Genomic DNA, 27096 nt, shown 5'->3' on the forward strand with positions numbered 1-27096 from the left:
CCAGAGAAGCTAGTTGGAGGAAGACATGCATAGTAATGGTATTTGTGTAAAATTTTAAAACATGCTAAATAATACTGTATATTGTTTGTGAATAAGCACACAGTGCAAATATAAAAATATGAGCAGGAAGTATAAACCTAATTATTTAGTGATTATTTTGGGGCAGGGTGAGATGACAGTGGGACCAAAGAGGTACTCAGGGGTTTCAAGTCTGTCTATAATGTTCATTACGTTATTTGTTTTTCTTTTTTTTTTTTTAAAGATTTTATTTATTTATTTGACAGAGAGAGAGAGAGCACGAGAGAGGGAACACAAGCAGGGGGAGTGGGAGAGGGAGAAGCAGGCTTCCCGCAGAGCAGGGAGCCCGATGCGGGGCTCGATCCCAGGACCCTGAGATCAGGACCCAAGCCGAAGGCAGACGCCCAACGACTGAGCCACCCAGGCGCCCCACGTTATTTGTTTTTCTATGTCTTGAAATATTTCATAATAAAACAGACTAGAGAAAAAAATCTAGATGATTCTGATATATAGCTAGGTTTGAGAACCAAGATCTAGAGTCAGTGCTTCTCCAAGTTCAATGTGTATATGAATCCTCAGGGGATCGTGCCATTCTGTTTCATTAGGTCTGAGATGGGGCCTGAGAGTCTGCATTTCTCACCGGCTCAGGTCCAAGGACCACACTATTCTGAATCGCAAGGGTCAGAATAACCTGGGTGTTCTCTAGGATTCTTGGCACACAGGGTACTAACCCACTCTGGATAGCATGCTTCCCTTCAGGGTCTGGGTGCAACTGGAGGCAGATCTTGTCCATCTCAGTGGAAAAACGTTGAGGACCTGGGGAGAGAGACCTTGGAGGGATTTCCCCAAAGAAGCAAAATCTGCAGGTGATCAAGGGAGGTAGGCAGCAACATATGTTATCTGTTCATTTTTTTTTTCCTTAAACCAGTTTCTGCTTAACACTTTGTGGTCATGCCTGAATAGGTCTCCTATGCGCAGATTATCCTTGGAGCTGGAAAGCTCTCCAGTCCCTTTTCTTAGAGGAAAAGGGAAGCTCAGGTCACTGAAGAGTGGGGAAGGGAGAGAGCAGATGCACAGACCTTACATTTGCAGGAAATCTTCTTGTAGGTGGTGGTTCCCAGCTTTCTGGATGGTGGGTCTTGAGCTGAGAAAAGCACGACAGACGCCCCCTTCCCCAGGCTTCTGCTCTGGGCACCCACACCTGAAGATTGCATATGCTACTCCTGAGGGGATAAAAAGAGGCTGTTTTACAATTTACCGTATTTGCTCGACACAGGTGTGCCTTGCTTGCGCAATATTTCTGTTCCCGTGAAGTCCTGTGTCCTTGACATTTTCCCACTGAACCGTAAGCACCCCAAGATCCAGGGACCACACATCTCAGGTGTAGCACCTGAGCCCAGTACCTGGTATCTCATACGTGCTCAGGAACTGTTTATTGAATGAGTGAAAGAATTTTGACTCAGATACAGTTTTTTTTAATGAAACTTTTTATTTTGAGAGAATCATAAATTCACATGAGGTTGTAAGAAAACAAAGAGAGGGGCGCCTGGCTGGCTCAGTCGGAAGAATGTGCGACTTTTGATCTTGGGGTTGTGAGTTCGATCCCCACCCTGGGCGCAGAGCTTACTTTGAAAGAAGAAATAAAGAAATAACACAGAGAGATGCCAGGTGCCCCCTGCCCAGTTTCCCGCACGGAGGCATCTTGTGTCATGGGTGTACGGTATCACAGCCAGGAAGTTGTCAACGATACAGCACACTGGTCCTAGGTTCCTGTTCTACACACAGTCCTGTCACATGTTAGATAAATGGAATCACACAGTCTGTAACCTTTCAGGATTGGCTGTGATTCACACTTTGATTCACGCACCATAACTCCCTGGAAATATATGTTACATTTATCAGCAGTCTGCTCTTTTAATTACCGAGCAATACTCCATGGGCTGGATATACCACGCTTTGTTTAACCATTTGCCCCACTTTTTTTTTTTTTTTTTTTAAGATTTATTTATTTAGTTTAGAGAGAGTGTGAACCAGGATAGGGGCAGAGGGAGAGGGAAAGGGAGAGAAGCAGACTCCCTGCTGAGCGCGGAGCCCGATGCAGGGATCAATCCCACACAACCCTGAGATCATGACCTGAGCCAAAATCAAGAGTTGGACGCTTAACCAACTGAGCCACTCAGGCACCCCCTAACCATTTGCCCTTTCAGGGACTTCTAGGATTTTTCCAACCTGGGGCTATTCTGAAGAAAGCTGCTACAAAACATTTGTGTACAGATTTTTGTGACTATCCATTTTCATTTCTCTGGGATAAATGCCCAAGAGTGTAATTACTGGGTCATACGGGTAACTGCATGTTTAATTTTATAAGGCACTGCCAAACTGTTCTCCGAAGAGGCTTAGCTTACCATTTTCCATTCCCACCGAGATGTGTGAGGGGTCTGGCTGCTCCGATCCTCGCCAGCATTTGGTAGGGTGTTTTTTAGCTAGAGAGAGAATTTCAGAGGCACTGGTAGAGATCATTATCGAGAGGAACTTTGCAGGGAATTATCTGGGAAGGCTTGAATTATAATAGAGAACCAGGTGAAGTCCAGGGACATGTGTCTTTGTCGGAAACTTAGTGGATACATAACTACTGTAGGAGGAATGCATTCCAGAATGTTGGAGAAACGAGGATTCAGGTGAGAAAGGTGTCTTAGTGATGGTGAAAGTAACATCAGATGCACCTAGAGGTTGTCAGAAAATCTAATGGTAGCTGAGGGGTGAGGAAGGGGAATGAGAAGGAGGCAGGAGCCCACCTGAGTGTAAGCAGAGCAAAGGTGAGCAGACCTTATCACTTATTCATGATTCATTTATTCAACCAGTAATCACTGAGCAGCCGGCTATGAACTAGGTACTCTGTAAGACACATGAGGCATAGTGATGACCACGACAGATAAGGTCCCTGGAAGTTGGAATAACCAACATTTATTTAGTGGTTACTATGTGTCAGGTGTTGTGCTAAGCACTTATGGTATCTTTTCATCCTCCCATAGAGACAGATATTATTTTCAGCCTATGTTACAGATGAGGAAGGAGGCTCAGAGAGGATGAGTAACTTGCCTGAGGTCACAGAGCTGAGCTCCAAATCCAGCCCTGTCTGACCACCTTATGGCTGGGGGAACTTGCTAAGAGTATGCAAACCTAAGATCCTGGTCCAAGGAACACATGATACGGCACCCCAGAACCAGGATAGGGACAGGGAGCTATCTGAAGCAAGGACCAAAGGGCTCTGACTCCCAGGGCTCCTTACACTCTACAAATCTGCCTGCTGAATTCTTCCTTCCTCATATCTGAACTGTCTTCAGAAGAGAACAGAATTCTTCCATTTCATCATTGGAAATGACTGTATGATCGCATCTCTGCTTTTTTGGTGTCACTTACCTTCAGGAGAGACAACTGGTCCCTTCTGTGCAATAAGCTGTTCTGGCTCCTGGTGTTAGGAGGCTCAGGCTCCATCCAGGCCTAAATCTGTAGTCTGGCTCATTGTTTAGCCTCCCTGTTCCTCAAATAGGGGGGTCTCTTCCATCTGTCTCTTTCTATCTGCTGATCAAGAGGGCTGAGGCCTCGTCCTGGAGCTCCTGACATTGAACTCTGCTGTCAGTAGGTTTTGAAAATCCTCCTGTTGCTTTTCACAAATTCTCTCTGCTGACCCAAGAAGAGTCCCTGCACTTGTTGTCGGCTTTAACTGTTCCAGCAGGGCTGGAAATGACAGGGGCCTGGATTAGTGGGGTCTGGCCGGTCTTCAGGGGGAATCACTAATCTCTAGGTCAGTCCTGTAACGGACCCGTATCACTGAGTATCAGCTTCCTTTCTTTCCTTATTTAGTTTGACCCTTTGGAGGAGGTTGTCCTGTTTTCTGGGAACCTGATTTGTATACTGGTAATTTTTCGAGCCTCTTTGTGGGGCTGGAAATCTTTGCTCTCATCCCAGGCCTTGCTTAGAGACGTAACACGAAGGTCCTCAGCTCTGTGCATGCTTGCAAGGCGTGATCCAGCATCCTCACACATTAATTTGCTAAAACAGAGTTTATATTTAAAGCCCAGAACACATTGCGTGGGAGCGAGGAACTCGAACTCCCCGGTTCTTTTTTGCACCTGCCTTGTGCTGGTGACATGCTCTTGGGTCCCAAGTATTCTCTAAGTGGGGTCACACTGCTAAGGCAGCGCTTTGAGGGAGGAGACGTCATGCTGAGCTGTGAGGCTGCACTTGGCCCCAAATCTTCTGCTATGGGGGTGTGGTGTCTTATTTAAACCTCTTTAAAAAGTGGGTAATCATTTATGTCGAATGTCCCTTCTCAGGGCTCTAACAACCTGAGAATTCATACCACTAATAAGAACAATAATACAATAGCTAACACATTGAGTAGTTTTTATGTGACAGAACTTGTGTTTAAAATGAACTTTTATTTGTTCTCATTTATCCTTTCTAACCCTGTTAAGTAGGCGATACTATCAGCCACATCTTATACGGGAGGGGACTACTGCCCAGAGAGGTTAAGAACTTAATATGTCTGTGACTGAATCACGTACCCGGAAAGACTATATCACACGTCCTCCCGTTAAAACAAACACGGCCTTGTTCCTCCTGATGGAAGTGCTGCAGGATGGCTGACGGGTTTCCCAGGGATTCCAGAATCATCTGGAAGAGCAGTCTTTTTCAAAACACTGTCTGTGGACCACTGGCGTCAGAATTTCCCCGGCTGCTTGTTAAAGTCGCAGCCATGCTGAATCACCACCTCTGGGAATAGGGCCAGGGAATCTGCATTTTTAGAAAGCTTCCCCCGGGTTTTCTGATGGACTCAAGTATTTCCATTGGCTTATTAATCTAGTTTATGGGGAGGCCTGAAACCAGCAACAGGGATTCGCGAGGCTCTACAGCAGTAGTCAGGCAAACTTTTTTCTGTAAAGGGCTGGATAGTAAAGAGCTTGGACTTTGTGGGCCATTCAGTCTCTGTTGCCCCTGCTCAGCACCGCCCTGATGTGATGCAAACGCCCTCACAGACTCCCGGTAACCAAAGGGCATGGCTGCATTCCAATAAAACTTTGTTTGCAAGAACGGGCGGTGGGGGGACCCATGGTTTGCTGACCCCTGAGAGTCATCCCAGCCCGCCAGCCCTCTGACCACCACTTTCTGTGGGAGTTATTCTTCTCCTGTCTGTTAATGACAGAGAGCTGTATCCGTTGAGATAAAATCACCTGTTGTCATAAACTGAATCTTAGTGACATAAAATAATAAAAGTCATTTTTCACTCATGTCACTGGGGATCTTCTCTGTGGTCACATAGGGACCAAGCCTCCTCCTTGTTGGGGCTTCACCCCTGTTGGTCCTCACAGCCCTCTCCAGTCAGCCAGTGGGTGAGGAAAGAGAGCAAGGATTATTCGTGGGAACTTTGTATGGGCTGGGTCTGGAGGAGGTACCCATCATTTCTGCCCACAACAGAACTCTTCCTGTTTAGAGTCCAGAAACAGTGATTTCTCAAGCCTGTGAGGCCCTTGGTCTCTAGACTCTCTCTGTTCCCTTCCTTTGTGTGAAACCCGTCCGGTTCTTGCCTGGGCTCGTCTCTTCTTTATAAAAAAAAAATTTTGCTAAGGTCAGCCAGGAGGAGCCAGGCACAGCCTCACTGCCGTATCCAGCCACTTTCCCTAGAGCTGCAGGCTCAGAAGGCACAGGGCCCCCTTCTGTGTAACTGTAGGGATACGTTTTATCACGTATTCTGCCACTGTGTTCCCTAGATCTCCATCTTCCTGGCCGCCAAGATCAGTTTCCTCACTGGCAGCTGCCTGCCTCCCAAGCAGGTGCTGTGTATTTTAGGCTGTTGCTATGGTAGCAGTCGCTACCGTATTAGTTCGGGGGACACGGCAGCTTTAACAGGTAAACCGAAATGCTATGGGATGGACACAGCTCAGTGTTGATTTCTTGCTCATGGCATATTCTAATACAGATGTTCCTAGAGGTGTGGCCTTGGTCTCTTTCAGAGACCAGGTTTTTTCCGTCTTGTAGCTCAGCCCTCCTGTCAGTCCTCATAGTCCTCTCCACCCTGTTAGCCAAGGGGAAGGAAAGTAGGCGCCTCCCACAGGACGTGCTGGACGTGGTGTTGGCGCTTCAGCCCATATTCTCTTGGCCAGAGCTCAGTCATGTGGTCGCGCTGCAAGAGGGGCTCGGAGATGTGGTCTAGTGACAAGCCCAAGAAGAAAGGAGAATAGGTTTTGGCGGGCACATAGCAGGGTCTGCTTCTTGGGCCAGGACTGTCTGATGGACTAATGACTGCTGGCTGAGGAGGGAGACTGTCAACAGGCAGCCTGCCTTGGTGCTCACCAGGGGTGCTCTCAGGTGTTGGCAAGTAAGATCCAAACGATGTGCAAATACCTTCATTAATACAACAAACATTTCCTGCATGTCCACTCTGTGCCGAGCAGGAGGCCAGACACCAGGACCCGCAGGAGAGCAAAGTTCCTCTTGGAGCTCTGGGTGACTCCTTTAATCACATCTCCTGTGCTGGGTACCAAGGAGCCCGGGAGCCTGGGGAGCGAGTCGGGGAGGCCAGAGGGTTTTGTAACATGGCGGTTCGAGTGCCTCCTGCAGCCGCAGAAAGGCACCCCATATAGTTCAGCCTGGCTCTCGCCATTAGCAAGCACTGTCTCCGCAGCGAATTGCATGAAATGTAATGAGAGGGGGAAAAGGGCAACTGAGAGCAGATGTTCTGTTTCTGTATCTCTGGGTTGTTTTCATAGGACACTGCTTTCCTGCTATGAAGCTTCTAAGGATGTGGTTGCCCCAGGATGCAGGGTTGTCGTCTTTTTTTGTGTTAGTTTCTGGCTGTTGGCAAAGTTAGGGAGCTGGCACTGTGTCTGAGAATGCCCTCGGTGGTGCTTAGGGCAGCCCGGGGAGGGGCCCAGAGCCCAGCAGCCTTGCTCTTCTCATGATGTTGGTCATTTGTGTTAGAAGCTGCTGCCGCTGTTGGTGGTGGGATGGTGCCCCCCAAAACCGAAGAGGTGGGCTGAACTGGGCAGACAGAGCTTTCGTCACCAGCCATTGGGCATTCACTCTGTGCCCCATCTCTGGCCCAGGGCAGAGACGCTCCTGTCCCTGGAGCACACTCTGTTGGTACCCCAGGGCCGCCGGGGAAGGATCCTGCAGCTGTTAGGTGGGGCGCTGGCAGTATTCTCCAGGAGGGTTTTCAGAACGGGCTCAGAAAACGGGCATAGAGGACATATTTCCTGCATTCTGGAATAGGCCGTGGAGGGCAGTTTTAAATCTCTTCCAGAGACTTTTCTGAGGGGTAGAAAATCCTGTCTCTGGAAGCAGGACGGTAGCCTGGGAAATATCTGGGGCACACTTCCACGCAGTATTCATTAATTTGTTGCACATTTTCTGCTAAGGAAGTGAGGACTACAAAAGGTTAAATTTCTCATATAAGATTAATTCAGCCATCTCTGTGAAATGGTGGAAGCAGAATACCAATAGACCCTCATTTCTCTCATGCTGTCTTGCTTGGAGCCTATCAAAGAGTGTCCTGGCAAAGAGTCAGGTCTGTGGATGCTGAACAGTGAAGTCAGTCTCTCTCTGAGCGTGCCAAGAAGGCTGTAATTTAGAAAATGTAGCTACCTTTTAAGGAAGGATGAAAAGGTACAAAATGCACCTTTCTTTGCATGTTGGAGCCCAAATATTTTGGAGCGATTTGTAGGTCCTGTGCAATTTTGTTTTCTACCATTTGGGAGAGTTATTTGCATGACATCTATAAGAACAAAATTTGTTAAAGCTGCTTGCGTTTGTGGGGCTCCAGTGGTTTCAGGAGCACTACTTGGGGTCCTAAATAGACTAACTCATCGATAAGATATGTGTCTTTTGAGTGTGGAACTCTGCATTCAAGATGTAAATGCAGTAAGAGTTTTACCCTTGTTTTAATTGCTCTTCACAATGCGTGTAATTTTTCTTATCTGATTTAAGGGGGGGTGGGGCTGGAGGAAGTGTTAGCTACTGTTACATAAACACTAAAGATCCTTGAAGTTAGATTTTTAGATTTTTTGTCAGTGCTGCTCTTTTTTTTTCATATTGTCATATTGTCATAAATGAAAAGGGGTGGGGTGGGGCCTACCAGGATTTGGAAGTTTCTTCCTCCTATTTAAAGTTTCATTTCTGGTCTATAGCATTAAATAATGCTGGTTATTTTTATGTTGAATATTTGGGACAAAGAGCCTCTCTTAAACGAGAGATAATTGCAAGCTTTGTCCCTGGCCTCAAGTTTACTGCAGGGCTTCTCATCCCCTTTGGTTATACAGAAATGAAATTATAAACCACCAGTAGCCTTGGAAATCTCAATCGATTCCAAATGACTAAATATTTAATTCAATCATTGCCTATACTTCCAGGGATGACTCGGGTGTTTTTCTTGTTACTGAGGGCTCCATGAGCGCCGGCTCTGCAATGGCTGCTGGGGACTGTGTGTGTTGCAAGGAGGCTCCCCTGCAGTGAGGAGCCGGGGCAAAGCCTGTCCCACAGCAGCCCTTTTTGCAAATGGTAGTCGATTTTTGCAGAAGGTTTGTGGCCAGATCGCTATGTATAATACTGATGAAGCATTTTTGTTCCAGCTCTGTCTCGGAAGACCTAGGCTGTAGACGTGGGGATTTCAGTAGGAAACATTATGGATCTGTGGAGCTGGTAAGTTTACACTGTCTGTTCAGTGGTAGTACATTGATTTAGATTTAGAGCATCGCCGAGCTCATCAGGTCTTTTGTTGTATATTTACTGTCAGACCATGTGGGTACCGTGTGGGGCTGGGATGGGAATAAATGACTATTGAAAGGCCATAATAATCTGATCATCTTTATCTATTTGTTTTTATTGTTACGTACTCTGAATCTGTGCCTTCCAGTTTGTTAAAAATATGTTGTGGCTTGGTATTTTTCTCTGGTGCATATAATTGGGGTATATAATTAAATGATTTATGAATTAAGAGAGGCAGCATTTGGTTTTTATATTATCTTATTCCTAAAAGTTGACAAATCTAGTTTTTGAGGTTTAAATATTATTGAAATACATGTTCTGATTTTCCGTACCTTTGCTTTCTGGGTATGTGGTAGGAGTTAGAATATTTATGAGATTTTTTTTCTTCCTGTTAAAAGTATATTTGTTGGGCTAGAATATACTGTGATAGTTGATAGATATCTGGAATGAAAATATCTACATTTTCCTTGCGAGAGACATTAGGGTTTATGTTACGAGCTTTTAAAATAGTATGCTTTCATTTTAAAAGAGGAATAATGAAGGCATATTTTAGCCTCAGTTTTTTAAAAGACAGAACTGTGATTTTTTTTTCCCCCAATTGCATGGAAATTTGAACCAATTTTCAGGAAAATGTGCTCATAGAATCTTCTTGATTATTATTTAACACTATTAAAAACATTGAATTTATTATTTCTATCTATTTATAAAACATGAGTTGCTTGGATCCATTTGTGTAGCACTCCATTTTCTTCCATTAATATATGCTGCATTCTTGCGGGGCTTAAGTAGTAGGACAAATTATACCAGAGCTGCGTACCAGTAGCAGTGTTGGAATTCACTCGAATATTACAGACTTGACTGTATATCTGGCCCAGGGCTGAGTATTCTTGAAAACATAAAATAAGTGAAAGATTTGGTCCTTGTTCTTAAGGAGCTTACGGTCTTGAGCTGGGCAGATAAGATACATAAAGCAGCTAGAAAATGAATTTAGTCACATGAAAGACACATTGATTGACTCCATCAGTGCGTGTTCTGTGTCCATCGCTGGTGGCACCGGGCCAACTCAGACCACCGCCTCCCTCGAAGGAGCATGTGTAGAGCTATAATTCAGGGCGTGAACTGGTAAATCTCGTGAGAGGGATACAGATAGGGCCCGGTGGGGGTGAAGAGAAGGGAGGAAGTGACCCATCCTAGCCAGGGATCTCGGGGAAGCAGCCCGGAAGGCCTCGTGGAGGCTGTAGGATGGCCGTGGGTTGGTGGCAGAGAAGACAGACAGTGGATATTTGCAAACAATGTGATTCTTGGCAGTGATGTATTCCAGGGGCAGTGAGCAAATGGCCCTGCTTCGAAGAGTGTATGAGGCAGCCGAGCTGAGTGGCCACAAAGCAGGCAGGCTTTGAAATCAGGCCTGGCTTCACATACCAGCTCCAGCACCCACTACTGCCTGTGGACTTCTCTGAACCTCAGTGGCGCTTAAGAACTTGTGCCCAGAAGTCATTTTGTTTCATCATTTCCCACTTGTCTGATCTTGGACTTCTTTTGGCCTCAGTTTTCTCATCTGTGGGGATATTATATTATTATATTATTATATGTTATGTAAATGGGGATATTAATATAATCTACCTTATAGGGTTGTCAGGAGATTAAATGAGATGATGCACATAAGCACAGTCCATATTAGCTAGCCGTGGTGGTAAAGATGAAATTTGGTAACCAAAGGAGGACCTTGACTTGCAGGTGGACTTTGGACCGGATCCAGTAAGTCACATGAAGCTCTTGTAAATGGTGAGAGTGGTGTTTGGGGAGACAACAAAGGTGTGAAGGATGGACCCTTTATAGACTTGTGGAAACCACAGGCTGTCAGACTGGGGAGGTAGTTGAGAGAGGTGGTTCTCAAACCTGAGCAGGCATCTGCATCACGTGGAGAGTTTCTCAGAACAGACTGCTGGGCCCCCGTCCCCAGAGTTTCCAATCCAGTAGGTCTGGGGTTGACCCAGAATTTGTGTTTCTAGCAAGCTCCCAGGGGATGGTGATGTCGCTGGTCCCAGGACCACACCTGAAGAAAGCCTGCCTTAGAGAACCCCAGACTTGTCATCGATTATCCTCAGCCTAATGAGGCAGCTCATTGACCAAAATTCTTCCTTTTATTTGTTCAAGTTTTTGTTTGCAAGCCATGGGTGTGTCTGTCTCTGTGTGTGTGTGTGTTTCTAGCTGACTTTTAAAATAGTATAAAGTAAATTTTAAATACATTTAAAAATTCCATATATAATTCCCCTGCCCCATTGCCACTTCTTTATCTCATTTTGGTACCTTCCAATCTTTCTAGCGACTAACCTCAGTTCCACCTAGCTGTAATCAAATTACACGTATAATTTTCTCTTCCTCTTTTTTTTGTCCAGCCGTATTTTGCAAATGTCTTCTTGTTATATAGCCCTCATGTTACCATTTTAACCACGTGATAGCCCAACATCGTTATAAACAGTTCTCTGGGTAACAGTTCCCCTCCTTTTGTAAAATTAGGTTGTGTCGACTTTTCCCTTGTCAGGAATGGCATGTCTTGGTGGTTGGAATGGTTGAGAAAAATCAAATGAGCCAAGTTCCATTTTTGCTGTCTAAAGATCTCTTGAAAATCTGACTCCGCTGTTTTAAGGAAGGAGACATTTTCTCTCATCTTTGACCAACAGCTAATTATAAAAAACTGTTTCTGTATTTTCTGTATGCATCAGAAAATAAGTTTTAACTTTTTTTTTTTAAAGATTTTATTTATTTATTTGAGAGAGAGAGAGAGAGCATGAGAGGGGGGAGGGCCAGAGGGAGAAGCAGACTCCCCGCCGAGCAGGGAGCCCGATGTGGGACTCGATCCCGGGACTCCAGGATCATGACCTGAGCCGAAGGCAGTTGCTCAACCAACTGAGCCACCCAGGCGCCCAAGTTTTAACTTTTTTTACACACCTGGTTTGATGAAATTGTTGGAAACCCAATCAATCTTGGGCATCTTGAAACTCAAAGTTTGTAGAAGGGTGCAAAATTGAAATTTGAGCATAGACTTCTTTTGACCTTGAACAAATGAGGTAGAAGTCCTTGTGAAGAACCAAGCTTGGCTATTGACATCAATAATGAGGACAGATTTGGGGGCTTAGTTGTATGAATTCCATGTATGAAAACATGGAAGCTCAGACCTTTCTAGACTCATGGGGGGTTTCTTGGCGCTCATCCAATACCCACGTATTGAAGGCCTGCCCCTGCCCCCCCCCTCACTGGGCATGGTGCTAGGCACTGAGCGGAGGGAAAAGGCAGTTTCTCTGCTTTCCTGGAGCTGGGGTCTGGCTTTAGGAGCCAGCAGTCTCCAGCATTTGCTGCTTTGCCGGAGCCCAGCTGTTCCCTGCCTTCATCAGGAATTGTTTCCTTGCAAGGAACAAAGACCCACTCAGTCCAGCGCAAGTCTAAAGTAATTCACTGAAAGGGTGTGGGTGAAGCTCACCAAAATGAAGCGCAGGAAACACAGCTGGGCCTCATGTGACCAGGAAGCCATCAGACTCTAGCTAATTTCTCAGGTTCTCTTCGGTCCCTGTGACTTCTCGCATTCACTCTCCGAGTGCTGATGCATCCTCTCAGCCGACCAGCTCCCCTGACTGCACAGTCAGTCACCTCTCTCCCGTCTGCTTTCTGAGCAGTGGCGGCGTTTTTAACACCTCTTTTCATGGTGGTCAAATATACACAACAGAAAATTTACCATTTTTAAGTGTACAATTCAGGGGGCAGGAAGTACATTCACAATGTTAGGTGACCATCATCATCATCCACTATCAGAGCATTTTCCATCAGCCCAAACAGTAACTATACCCATTAGACAGTAAGTCCACATTCGCCCTTTCTCCCCAGCCCCTGGTAACCTCTATTCTGCCTCTGTCTCTGTGAATTTGCCTACTGTAGGGACCTCACGTAAGTGCAATTCTGCAATATTTGTCCTTTGTGTCTGGTCTATTTTACTTAGCGTGATATTTTCAAGGTTCATCCATGTTATAGCATGTATCAGAATTTCATTCCCTTTTGTGGATGAACTCCATCCTTTGTATACACCACATTTGGCTTATCCATTTATCTATCTCAGTGCACACTTGGGTTGCTTGTACTTTTTTTTTTTTTTTAAAGACTTTATTTATTTATTTGACAGAGAGAGACGCAGCCAGAGGAGGAACGCAAGCAGGGGGAGTGGGAGAGGGAGAAGCAGGCTTCCCGCGGAGCAGGGAGCCCGATGTGGGACTCGATCCCAGGACCCTGGGATCATGACCTGAGCTGAAGACAGACGCTGAACGACTGAGCCACCCAGGCGCCCCGCTTGTACTTTTTTACTATCGTGAATAATGTTGCTGTGAGCACTGGTGTGCCGGTCTGTGTTCAAGTCCCTGCTTTCTTCAATTCTGTTGGGTCTGTTAACTGAAAGTGAAATTACTGGATCATATGATAATTCTATTTTTAACTTTTGAAGAACTCCCAAGCATGTTTCCATAGTGGCCGCACCATTTTATGTCTCCACCAGCGATGCACAAGGGTTCCAGTTTCTCCACAATCTCACCAATACTTGCTCCATCTTGTTTAATAGCCATTCTAATGTGTTGTAAAGGGGTGTCTGATTGTGATTTACCTTTCACCCATGACCAATGATGTTGAGCATCCTTTCATGTGTTTATTGGTCATTTATATTTCTCCTTTGGAGAAACGGTATTCAAGTTCTTTGCCTTCTTTGCTCATTTTTTAATCAAGTTGTTTGTTTTGTTGTTACTGAGTTATAGGGGTTCCTAATATATTCTAGATATCAATTCCCTTATCAGATAAGTGATCTGCAAATCTTTTTTGCTGTTATGTGGGTTGTCTTTTTACTCTGTTGACAATATCCTCTGATGCATAAATTTTGTAATTTCCATGAAGTCCAATTCATCCATTTTTTTTTCTTTTATTGTCTGTGCTTCTGGTGTTATATTCAGGGAGTCATTACCAAATCCAGTGTCAGGAAGATTTGCCACTGTGTTTTCTCCTAAGAATTCGACACTTTTAGCTTTTACTTTTTTTCCTTGATCCATTTTGAATTGTTGTATGTGGTATATGGTGTAAGATAGAGGTCCAACTTCATTCATTAGGTTTATGATCTATTGGGAGTTATTTTGTGTGTGTGTGGAATGACATAGGGGTCCGGCTTCATTATTTTGCATGTCGATATCCAGTTTTCCCAGCACCATTTGTTGAAAAGACTGTCCTTTCCTCATTGAATGGTCTTGGCACCCTTGTCTAAAATCACTTGACCAGGGGTGCCTGGGTGGCTCAGTCGTTAAGCGTCTGCCTTCAGCTCAGGTCATGGTCCCAGGGTCCTGGGATGGAGCCCCGCATAGGGCTCCCTGCTCAGCGGAGGGCCTGCTTCTCCCTCTCCCACTCCCCCTGCTTGTGTTCCCTCTCTCGCTGTCTCTCTCTCTCTGTCAAATAAATAAATAAAATATTAAAACAAAATAATTAAAAAAATAAAATCACTTGACCATACATGCAAGGGTTGATTTCTGGGCTTTCTCTTCTATCCCATTAGTCTATATGTGTGTCCTCACACCAGAGTGATGTTTTAAAATGTTGGCAATACAATGTCTTTTCTTTCTGAAAACGCTTCATTGGCTGCCCATTCAAGTCCAGACCCTTTACGAAGCCCTACAAGAACCTGGGTGATCCCGGTTCTGCCGGCTTCTTCCACCCTCCCTCATGCTGCTCTCTCCACTGTGCTTCACACATTTGGCCTTGTTTTGGTCTCAAGAACACATGAGTTCTTCCTTGTCCCGGGGCCTTTGCACTTAATCTTCCTTCTGCCTGGAATGGTCTTCCCCATCACTTCTCATGGCTGATCTCAGCTTAAATGTCACCTTCTCAGAGAGGGCTCCCCAACCACCCTACCTCAAGTGGTCCTTCTCTCCGTGCCGTTCCGTAACTCGGCATCCTATTTCTTTTCTTAATAGTATTTAGCACACTCTGTTTATTTCATGTATTTGTTTACTTAGTACTCTCTCGTCCACTAGAGATGAGGGTGGGAACCACGTCTGCCTTGTTCATATTTGTATCTCTAGGACCTGGCACAGGGCCTGGCACGTACTGAGTTCCTATTAAATGTTGTTTATTACTAAACTGACTTCCAATCCCCCAATTCCCTTTGTCTTACAGCCCCACTGCGCACCCTAGTCTGTTCATTCTTGGGCCCAGTTTCAAATGCCAAGTAGAATGTCACGGTGGTTCAGGTGTCTATCCCTGATTCAGACTGTTGTGTTTAGGGAAGTGGGGTCATGTGGTATAAATATGGCCTCCAAGACCCAGCTCCTCAGCACAGTTTGGGGATGGGGCAGCTTCTCTCTGGAAAGGTTATGGACAAAATTCAGTTCCAAATAGCATGACACCCCAAATGCATCTCTAACATTGCCTCATATAGTAGATGATTTAAAAGCTCAAACTAAAAGCACCTGGTGAAAATTTCTTCTTCTGCCAGTGAACCGTTATTCTTGACACTTTTTTCAATCCCATAAACAAGGGTGCAGATTATAAACTCCCTAAAAATAAGAGTCATGGGGCGCCTGGGTGGCTCAGTTGGTTAAGCGACTGCCTTCGGCTCAGGTCATGATCCTGGAGTCCCTGGATCGAGTCCCGCATCGGGCTCCCTGCTCGGCGGGGAGTCTGCTGCTCCCTCTGACCCTCCCCCCTCTCATGTGCTTGCTCTCTCTCATTCTCTCTCTCTCAAATAAATAAATAGAATCTTTAAAAAAAAAAAATAAGAGTCATGACTCTTTAGTTACCATTGTGTCCCTAGCACCAAGCACAATGCTTAGCATTCATTACTTAGTAAATATTGATTGATTGAATGAATGGTTCAATTTGGTTTAAAATAGAAAGTAGCCTAACCCATCAAATAGAAATAAAAGAAAGGACTAACACGCCTCTTGGACCCCCTCCCCCAATATAATTGGACTCATTAGCTTACAGTGCATTCCATCTAAAACATAGTCTTGATGAATTGGAAGTCTGGTCTCTCACGGCAGCATTCTCAGCAAGGTGTAGCTGTTAAGCCATCGACCATTCTTCATCGCTTCGTATGGAAATCTGTCAGGAAAAGCAAAGATTGTTTGTAGCCTTTATTGATCTTTTCTTGGCCTTTGACTCAACGGATACAAAACTGATGTGTTATGAATGATGAATGGTGTGGGCACAATATAGAGCTCTCTCCTGCCCAGCCCCGCTGCTGATTCTCATATAACCCTACATCTTGACACTTCTGGGGGTGCCACAGTCTGTAAGGCAATTTCAAGTCCAGAGAAATGTTGTCCAATCCTTTTTAAACCTGTACCTTCATGACTCAAGCCCGCATTTTGATGAGTTGTATGCTCCCCTGCTGTATAGGAAAGAAACATATAAATGCTTCTCTGTGAGGATGGCATGGTTTTGTTGTGATGAGCTCACGGTGGCCTCAAAGGCTATCTGTACTACCTAATTACTATCAAAAGAACGGTTTACAGTGGACTTGCTTGGCATCTGCAGATTTCCACATCTGAGGTTTTGACTGTTGAGGACTCCTGCACCCTGCAGGCTGATACGTACTGATTGGTATTTTTGCTCAGGCATGAATTTGAATTGTGCCTGTGGGACTGTTGTTCAGAAAGATGATTCTTGGCTAATGAGTGATCTAGTGGCCCGTCCAACATCCCTGACACAGTCCAGCTTTGTTCTCTATTCAGGGTTGAGGAGGCTTTTTGTTTTCATAGGCGTTTTATGGGAGAAATTATATTCTATGTAGTATTACCAAATTGAGAAATTATTGAAGTTACCAGCATATTTCCCTCAGGAACATCAGCACATCAAGACTTTGACATTCTACAGCTAAAATCATCATTTCGGCAGATGTTTTCCAAAATGGAACTGGCTCGTATCTAAATCTTAAATAGCAGGTTGACTCAGTGAGGTACCTCCAGTCATGTTTATCTTAGAACATTTACCAGTAAGTTAATGTGGTTTAAAAATGTGAGTGCTTTTTTGGGTATTTTTGGTGTCTTTGTGGGTGACTTTGAACCTTTCCCAGGCTAAAATTTAAAATCCTTGCAACCATCTTCTGTGATGTAGAACCTGAGACGTTCATCCTGTAATTGTTTATGTATCATAATGGAGACAAATCTTTTATTATGATTATTTTGTTATTACTATTATTAGTTTTAACGTTTATTGAATATTTGCTATGTGCCAGTCACTGAGCTAAATGCTTTAGGTGCATTTACCTGTTTAACCCTTACAAACAACTGTGCAGTGGGTATTATTTGATTATGTTGCACAGTGTGGGGGTTTAGGAGACATTTGTGGATAATGAATGGCTCCCCATTTAACTCATGATCTCAGAGAGGTCCCACAGCCAGTGAGTGGTAAAAGTAACATGTAGACCCAGGTCTGTGTGGCTCCAAGACCCCCTGGGCCTAACCTCTCAGTCTCTAAGCCCATGCTCTTAAAGCCCCTGCTGCTTATAGGCTGTTTTCTAAAGAAATGAAGTTGATTGTTGGAGCAAACTCCTCTGCCCTTAATCAGCAGCACAGAGAAGCCCTGCTTTAGGTTTTAGCTCAAACGTGTAATTTCAAACTCTCTTCTGGCCAAATCTTAACAAGCTTGATTTTAAGAAGAATGTTGATAAAGAATTATCCAAAGAGGGGCACCTGGGTGGCTCAGTCGGTTAAGCGTCTGCCTTCAGCTCAGGTCATGATCCCAGGGTCCTGGGATCGAGCCCCGCATCGGGCTCCCTGCTTGGCAGGAAGCCTGCTTCTCCCTCTCCCACTCCCCCTGCTTGTGTTCCCTCTCTCGCTGTGTCTCTCTCTGTCAAATAAATAAATAAAATCTTAAAAAAAAAGAATTATCCAAAGAGACATCCATGCCATAAATGGTTTAAATTTAATTCCTGGATTAATCTCAACCATAAGACAGCCACATTTGGCCTGCTGTCTGTGGCCTCTCTTAGACTTGCTTATCTTGATCTGTGCCTGGGCGTTATGCCTTTAACTTGCGCTGGTGGGCAGAATAGAAAGAGCCATATGCATCTAGATGGTATGTCTCTTGTAGGATGCTCTTGAGGTTTTTTCTCAGTGTTTCACAAAGTTTCACTCTTAAGAGGACCTATGAGAAAAGTTTTGCTCAGGACCAAAAAGTACAATGCTTCTCCCATGAAGCTGCTTGGTTGTTAATCTTATAGGCAGTAGGAAGTCTGTAAATTACTTGGGTTTTTTCCTCTTTGCATTGGCCTCCAGGAAGCTCAGAGCCCTATTTATGGCTTGCTTCTAACTACCTTACATCCTAATCTGATTTTCTTGTTTTCATTTTATGTACCCGCACCTAATTTGCCCTTGTTCTGAACTTGCTCTGTATCTAATTTTATCCTTTGAATAAAATATATTTCAGAAAGGGGCACCTGCGTGGCTCAGTCAATTAAGGGTCCGACTCTTGATTTCCGCGCAGGTCATGATCTCAGGGTCATGGGACCAAGCCCCGCCATTGGGCTCCACGCTGGGCCGTGGAGCCTGCTTGGGATTGTCTCCCTCTCCCTCTGCCCCTCCCCCGCACTCACGTGAGCACTCTCTCTCTTTTTTCTCTCTCTTTTGGTAAACTGCTTTAAACATTTCTTAGAAATAAGGTAGAAGGGTGCCTGGGTGGCACAATTGGTTAAGCCTCCGACTCTTGGTTTGGGCTCAAGTGTCGTGAGATTGAGTCCCGCGTCAGGCTCTGAGCTCAGTGCAGAGTCTGCTTAAGACTCTCTCTCCCTTTCCCCTACCCCACCCCTGTGATCTCTCTCTCTTTCTTTCTCTCTAAAATAATAAATACATCTTTTAAAATAAAATAAAATAAAATAAAAATAATATAAATATTTATTATATTATATTAAATATAAATAAAAAATAAAATAAAAATAAATAAAAATAAAAAAATAAAATAAAAATATAAGGTAGAGCATAAACAAACAAGGCATTTCCATATCCAGCCCTTAACAGCATACCTTCTGTCCCCTGTTGACGGTAGTAAGTTTACAGAATGACTTTGACCCTTGTCTCCTCCCCACCCTACTTTTTGAGATAGCGGGACTTACTTTCATAAGATCAACAACCCTTGAGGAAAATTAGCGCCACCTGACCAGCCATTCAGTGACCATCTTGGATAGTTGAGACCCAAAATGATGCCAAATCCACTAGCTAAACACACACTGTAATAAGATACCAAGCAAGTCCTCTAAATTTTCCCACACAAAAGTCTTGGGAACAGCCACTTCCATGATATTCAGCACGAGCATGCGCTCCAGTTTCAAAAATAGAACTGGAGAGGGGCACCCAGCTGGCTCAGTCGGTAGAGCATCTTGGGGTCATGAGTTCGAGCCCCACGTTGGGTGTGGAGTTTAAAAAACAACAACAACAATTAGAATTGGAGACACTCCACTCCTAACCTTCTGCAGGTCCACAGTATCTCATGCTCTTCCTGGTGGCCTCCTATCACTGCTGCCATGTCCTTCCCCACAGGATGATCTCCCTGCTGCTGCAACGGCCCCAGCTCAGCTGCCCATCTCTGGCTCCTACACTTTCTACCGGTGTCCCAGGGTCTTTGTTCACTGACTCTAGTGGTTTTCAAGTAGTGGGGTATAGTAATACCCTGGTATACTATAAAAATACTTTCAGGGCGCCTGGGTGGCTCAGTTGGTTAAGCGACTGCCTTCAGCTCAGGTCATGATTCCAGGGTCCTGGGATCGAGTCCCGCATCAGGCTCCCTGCTCTGCGGGGAGCCTGCTTCTCCCTCTCCCACTCCCCCTGCTTGTGTTCCTTCTCTTGCTGTGTCTCTCTCTGTCAAATAAATAAATAAAATCTTAAAAAAAAAAAAAATACTTTCAAATTCTGACCAGTGTGTAACTGTTTATTTTTTATATAACCAGAGACACAAATTGTTAACAGATTGTTTGCTTAGTAAATTCTTCACAGGAAATCAAGTTTTCTGCCTTGATTGTGGTTTCTCATATGCCCAGGAAGCAAATTTCTCATGTGTGCCTCAAACACACACTCTTTCTTGGTGCCTGTTGGGTAATGTCCTTTGCCTCTCCCATCTTACTTGTGCCAGAGCGATCCCTGCCCTGCACCTGCCCCCTCAGCTTCCAGTAAGACCGGGCTCACCAGTGCATACCATCCGTTGTAGCAAAAGTAAATTTCTAACTTGGTCAAAAGTATATCGTGTTATAGACCTTTGTATACTGTTCTCATGAAGAGAAAATATTTTCATTGTTTTGAAAACGCTTTTTAAGAACCTGTGCTTATTTCTGAATTTAGGCAGGTCCACCATCAGAACTGTGGGATCCAACAACCACGAACATACACACACACTCGAGTTTGAAAACCACTCTTTTACTTCTCTCAGTGCTGTTAAAGCTGAAAAGGAATTTGGTCTGTTTTCCAGTATTTCACTAGGTGGGCTCTGAATATTCAGAGCTCTTTTTTAAGCCCTCAGAAGTGAGTCTAGCCCTTTTAACTTACTGACTGCCTCCTGTAGGTTGGGGGACACTCCCCCCAGGGCCGCAGGAGGGAGAGTGTTTGAGGTTTCACTGAGGTCCCTCCCAGTGCCCCTCAGCTGAGGCCCTGGCCTTCCAGCCCCACCGTGTCTCAGGTCAAGTCTCTGCTTTCTTCAGGTACACATCCATCTCATGGGTTGGAGCAGCTTTTCACTGTCTTTGTAAGAGATGGGAGCATCTGTGGTGGGTTCTACAGTTGGCTTCCCTTGCTTTTCCCCACCAGGTGAGGGTAGGGCAAGCCAAGCCCCGGGTCCAGCATGGCCACCATGGCTGACTGGCCACAAAGGGCTTCCGGTTTCACGCCTCACTGTTACGGTTGAGCCCCAGCTAATATTCTCATTTTTAAATGGAACTATCCTACCCATTTAATTAAAGCAGTGACTTCGGTTTCCTTTATGTGTAAGAAAAGGATTGTATGCTTTTTGGTCTCAGCTTTTTAATCAGTCTACTGTAGTTATCACTGTGGTGCAGTCTTTTAAAATATAATCTCAAACCACATTTGCTCAAGAGATGGTAAGACTTTTTAATTACTCTGGGAGCACATTTCAGCCACTCTCTGAAGTCTCTTTTTGATCCCTGTGATAGTTCCACAGTTTTCCTTCTGAATTCCTCCTTTGGATGCTTCCCCTTTTCCTTCTTCACTGAGCCTGCTCTTGCCAAAGTCACAAAGACCTCATCGCTACCAAATCCGCGCCTAATCTTTATCTTCCAGGACCAGTCTGCAGCACGGGCCCTGTGAACACCTTCTTCTGCCTCCCTGCTTCACCTTCTCAGCTTCTTTACAGATTTCCTTTCTTCTGCCAGGTCCTCACATTTTGATGCTCCTCAGGGTTCTGTCTCAGATACTCTGCTCATGCTACACACTCCTTCTTGGTGATCTCTCCTACTCCATGGCTTCAGTTACTGCCTTCAGACTGTGACTCATACATCCATGTATTCTTCCCAGATCTTTATCCACAGCACGTAGAACCATTTGCCCAAATGCCCACTGGATGTCTCTCCTGGGATGGCCTGCAGGCGGCTGAACCTCAACATGTCCAAAACTGAACTCAGGTTGTCCCTCTTCCCTACCTCAGACCACTGAGGGAATGGTGCTACCTTCTTTTCAGTTGCTGATTCCAGAAACCAGGAAATCTCCCATACCCCACATCCAGTCTCTTAGCAAATCCTATTGGATGTATGTCCTAGACAGATTTCATGGCTAGTTTGCTATTTATTCACGTGGATGTGCACATACAATGCCAGACAACCTTTTGAGTGGTAGGGAGATAGATGCACACATACGTGTATATATGTATGCATGGAAATATATATGTGTATATGTATGTATACTAATTCAAATTCCACAATCACCTGATGAGGTGTTACTACCCCCATTTTACTAGGGAGATAACGAAAGTTCAGAGAGATTAATAACTTGTTCAAGGTCACACAACTAGTAAGTTGTAGAGCTTGTCCCCCCACCTTATCCCAGTAGGTTGTATTTACCAAGAAGTTCTGTTATCTTGCCGTGTTATGGCCTGTTCCAATGCCCCTCAAACTTTATTGTTCATAAAAGTCACTTGAGGAGTTTGTTTGAACCCTAATTCATTATGTCTGGGGTGGGCTGAATGGTGTACAGTTACAAGCTTCCATAATGAAAGTGACTTTAAGGTCCTTACGTGTTTCTCATTTGATCTCTTAAGGAGCTGGGAAAAAGAAAAGAGCAGGAAAGTTTGCTTCTGTATATTCTTTTTTTTGTGTGGCAATGATGTCATTTCCTCCTTCCCTGAGCTTCTGGCACTTTATCTAGTCTCCCTGACATCTCTACGATTCCATGCCACTAGTTTTGATAAGATTACATCCATTTTGTCAGAATGCTCAGCTGTAATTAACCTGAGTCTGGGGGCTTTGATTTCCTTAATGCCGTAAAGAGTTCTTTCCCAAATATTCAGCTCTGTCAATATCATCTTGATGCTTTCAAACAAACAACCTTCAGCATCTCTCCTTTGTTTATGGGATAAAGCAGGAAATTGTTTAGCCTGACATTTAAGGCTTTCCCACAGTCTCTCGCCAGCCTGTCTTTGGAGCCTTTGCTCATATGGCCCATGATCCAGCCGAACAGGCCTTTACCCACCATTACCCAGGCCTATTTATGGCTCTCTTTCCTTCTAAAATACCTTCTTGAAATATGCATCTGCCGGGTCTGTTTTCCAAGCAGCCTTACGTGATTCCCCTATGGGAAAGTCATCTTTCACCCTTTAGGACCCTCCATTTCTTGAGGCCCCTGGGTGGTTCAGTCGGTTAAGCATCTGACTCTTGATTTCGGTTCAGGTCATGATCTCAGGGTCATGAGATTGAACCCCTCATGGAGTCTGACTAGGATTCTCCCTCCTCCCTCACCACCCCCCCCACCTCCACCTCTCTCTCTCTCTCACTCTCTTGCTCACTCTCTCTCTCAAAAAAATTAAAAAAAAAGAACCCTCGGGGGCGCCTGGGTGGCTCAGTTGGTTAAGCGACTGCCTTCGGCTCAGGTCATGATCCTGGAGTCCCTGGATCGAGTCCCGCATCGGGCTCCCTGCTCGGCAGGGAGTCTGCTTCTCCCTCTGACCTTCCCCCCTCTCATGTGCTCTCTCATTCTCTCTCTGTCATATAAATAAATAAATAAAAAATCTTAAAAAAAAAAAAAAGAACCCTCGATTTCTTTGCCTTTCTCTGTGGTACCTGTCATATTTTACACTGTAATTAGTTGTGGTCATTTCACCTTTTCTAGTGGGCAGGGCTCGTGGTTCTCTCGTTGTGGTTGTGTCTCCAGTGGTAATTAGCTCACCACCAGAGGGCCACATATTAGCTAAAAGATCAGTTTAGCTAAAAATCTAGTGTCTGATAAATTCTTTTCCTCTTCTCAGATTTTTTATATTACTTCCCAGTCTTTGTGTGTGTGTGCGTGTGCATGCCAGCACACTTCTAAATATACTTCTCTGATTATAAAGGGAATGCATGTTCATCATAGAAAATTTGAAATATACTGAAAAGCACAGGAAAATTAAATTCGTCTGTAATCCTACCACCTACAGGTAATCACTATTAAGATTTACTGTATGTCCCTTTAGAAATTAAATCTGTATACAAAATGGGTTTGTATATTTTATCAGTATCTTTACTTTAAAACAAAGTTTAATCTTTCCGAAGATGTAGATGCTCTTCCACAAACAACTTTTTTCTCTTCCTATCCAAATGCTTTTCTCCCTCATGTCTGATGCCATTGGCTGGACCTCCAGAACCAATACCACAGGGTCCTTGTCCTGGAGTTCCAGGTAAGTTTTTAGGCAGTATATGAAGGTATCTGTTCTCAGTCGTTACAGATCTGAGACTCTCGAGTAATGGCTTCTACAAGAATAACTTGGTTGGTTCTAAAATTTCCAAATGATCACCTTTTTCTCCTAAAACTTGGCAAATTCTGATCTGACACTATTCATTTCATAGGCCTGCAGTCACAAATGGCCACAAACTGAATGGCTTAAAACAACAGAAATGTATTCTCCCACAATTCTGGAGACTGGATGTCCAAAATCAACATGATGGCAGGCCATGCTCCTTCTCGGAAGGTTCTAGGGAAAAACGCTTCCTTGCTTCTTCCTGCCTCCGGGGCTGCCTGCAATCCTGGGCATCCTTGGGGCTTATAGCCGGCTCATTCCAGGCTCATTCCAAGGCCTTCTTCCCCGCCTCCCGGGGTCTGCACCCCCCTCTCTTGTCTCTTGTGAAGACACCAGCCATTGGGTTTTGGTCCCACCCTAATCCAGTATGTCCTCCTCTTAATTGACTCAATCACATCTGCAAAGACCCTCTTTGCAAATAAGGGCACATTCTAAGATTCCAGATGGACGTAAATTTGAGGGGACAGCATTCAACCCAGTGTGGTTAGCTTCTGCCTTACAGTGTTCTGAAGAGAAGCCCGGGGCAGTTTATTTTCTTTCTTGATGACCTTTCCCACCTGGATTTTTCTCAGATTTTCTTCTTTACTCTTTTATTTTAAAGTTTCCCGTAACTTCTCTGTGTGTTTCTCTTTTCGTTAATTTTGCCTAAAACATTGCATCTCTTTGATTCTTAGTCTCTGGATTTATGTCAGAGATGAATATTCTCTTCTGCTGTATCTTTGATTATTGCTCATTTTCCCCCCGCACAATAGTAAGAAAGGTCTTTTTCTCTGTCCTTTATAACTGTCTTTTCTTTCTCATTGTTTTCGTTTCATTTTGTTCCTTTTCTTTGTGGGGAAGCATCTTAAATAAAGAATATATTTACTGTTGCTGTTTTCTACAATGAACATTTTGCTTCCTGTCAACGAGGATGTTAATCCCGCGTTTGCGTTTTTTGGTCCTCTTTTTTTAATCCCTTCCAAAAACTTTATACACTTGTTGCAAAGATCATGTCTTCTGTCTTATTGAGGACAACAACTGCTTTTCTGAAATTTTATTTTGGTTTCAGAGTAAAAACACGGTGTGCTTTCCTTTCTAGTTTTCAAGACCATCTGTGTAGTATTTTTTTTTCCATAGCTCCATGTTGGGGTGTTTTGTTTTTGTTTTTGTTTTTTAACAAAATCTTCAAATAAAAACAAAGAGCTATTTGGACCTTGTATTTTTCAACAGACAGAAGATATGACTGGCCATCAGCTCTCATTGTCCTTTTGGGTGCCATAGCTTCTCTGAGCCGACGAGCTGAATGGCCAGTGGTTGTACAGAACCCCCTGATTGGTGTCCAGTGTCTAGCTGGTGTTTATCTTGTAAAGCTCTGCTGGAGGGAGATAGGATGTTCTCCATGCTCGGCTTTGGCTGCTCTGAACCAGTGGATCCAGAATTTATATGTATAGCAGGTGCTGGGGGGCGGGGGACAGATAGCAGTCTGGTTGGAAGAGGAGTATCAAAGTAATGTGTGCTCACCTCTTTACCTAAGCTTGAGAAAATGGCATCTGTGTGGATTAAAGAATACGATGGAGATTATCACGAGGTTGAATCCTTCCCCATCCCAGTCACCCTTGGGCACTGTGGCAAAACTGTACGTACTCCCCAGGAAGCCCCACTCCAGGACTCCTCCTGTCTCCCTCCCTACCTGGGACACTAATGTGGCGGCAGCTACCTTAAAATGCGCACCCCTGCAGTGTAAGGATGACTCTCAATATCTTATTGTCATTCTTAATATAGACCCAATGTCTCTCAGCCAAGGTGAGACCGCAGAAGGACAAATAAAGTGCCCTCCGGCTTCCTGTGCTGACCACAGATTTGCTCTGGGTCAGGCAACAGTCAGGGATCAAATGTGTTTCTCCGTTCTTCTCCGTTAGCCATAGAGTGAGTAGAAAATGTCCTGAAATCTTGGCCACAGGATGGGCAGTCTTTCTTCGAACTCATGAGTTGTCCTCTTTTGTGCTGAATCTTCAGAAGTATTTTACGGGGAAGCTGAGCATCAGGGACTGATAGTCAGATATTATTTTTATGAGCAAACAAAGACAGATACATTTTGAGGTGGAGGGTCAAAGGATGGTACTCATCCTGACGGGCCTCACGTTTCTCAGTAAAATAGGTGGAGAGGTCATCATCTCTTTGAAGAAAGGGTGAATCTGGAGCGACTTGACAAGCCAGGGCCAAGGGGGGAGATGTAATGGAACGTGAGAAAAGAACAGAGGAAGGAATCAGGGAGTGGTCGTGAAGGTCTAGCCAGGGTCAATTAGCCTGAGCTAATTGTGTGTTTGAACACAGAAAGAAAAGAGGGAGAATGTCCTTGGTAGTGGGTGGTTGAGAGCTGGGGCTTGATGCAGGGGGCACGAGGAGAGGTCGGCAGGACAGGAGACCCATGTGTTGGGAAGCGCAGCATTGACATAACTGACCACAGGCCCCAGCCAGAACATACACCTAAGACACCAAAGTGGGGGCGCCTGGGTGGCTCAGTTGGTTAAGCGGCTGCCTTCCGCTCAGGTCATGATCCTGGAGTCCCGGGATCGAGTCCCACATCGGGCTCCCTGCTCAGCTGGGGGTCTGCTTCTCCCTCTGACCCTCTTCCCTCTCGTGCTCTCTGTCTCTCATTCTCTCTCTCAAATAAATAAAATCTTTAAAAAAATAAAACACCAAAGCGGGTTGCAAGCTGGGTGTGTGATGACCGAGCCATGCCAGTGAGGGTGAGCGCATGTGCAGGGTTTTAGCAGTGGGCAGCAAAGCCATGAAGTAAATGAGGTCATTCGATTTGAGAAAACGGAGGACATGAGCTCAAGACAGCAGGTAAATCATTGTGACAGACGCTGCGTTTGCTGAGGATGGTGGCCAGGGATGATGATGGCAATAAAGAGTCTGAGCCCGGATCTGAAGCCTCGGTGGTTTTCCTTCAGTCAACATCCATCATCCTGGCTGGAGGACCTTCTAACCAACCCGGATGTTCTGACATGCATGCTGGTGCCCAGCACGCTAGCTGCTCCAGCCCCCAAGCTTTTCCCTGGCCCTTGGCCCAAGCAGAAGAGGATCACATAGAGAGAGGGAGAAAAGAGAGCATCTCTGGTCCTCACCCCTACTCCTTGCCTCTCCCTGCAGGCAGCGGAAGTGCACCAAAAGTGACCAGGACACGGCCCGGAGCCGCACTCACCAGTCAAGGGATGGCTCATTCTACCCAGCTTTAGGCCCATTGACCCGGGCTCCCCAGCCTTTTTTTTCTCTTTTTCTTTCTTTCTTTTTTTCTTTTTTTTACTGAAATATAGTTAACATACA

The 27096-nt window shown here is 44.8% G+C and overlaps 1 protein-coding gene across 6 annotated transcripts in view; it reads left to right on the top strand.

The window, feature by feature from the left end:
• The window catches only part of GARNL3 (GTPase activating Rap/RanGAP domain like 3), a 144642-nt gene that overhangs the window by 28691 nt on the left and 88855 nt on the right, over positions 1-27096 (top strand). For 4 of the 6 annotated variants that reach the window (XM_081803634.1, XM_081803638.1, XM_081803633.1 and 1 more), the window contains exon 3: positions 8646-8715. In XM_081803634.1, coding sequence (XP_081659760.1) covers positions 8646-8715 — 70 coding nt within the window. Of the gene's footprint in view, positions 1-748; positions 898-7660; positions 7684-8645; positions 8716-27096 lie in introns of those variants that run through there. The other 2 variants (XM_081803635.1, XM_081803636.1) reach the window with 2 other exon arrangements.

This window comes from Leptonychotes weddellii, chromosome 14 (genome assembly GCF_054177405.1).
Source record: "Leptonychotes weddellii isolate Sample4059 chromosome 14, ASM5417740v2, whole genome shotgun sequence".
NCBI lineage: Eukaryota > Metazoa > Chordata > Mammalia > Carnivora > Phocidae > Leptonychotes > Leptonychotes weddellii.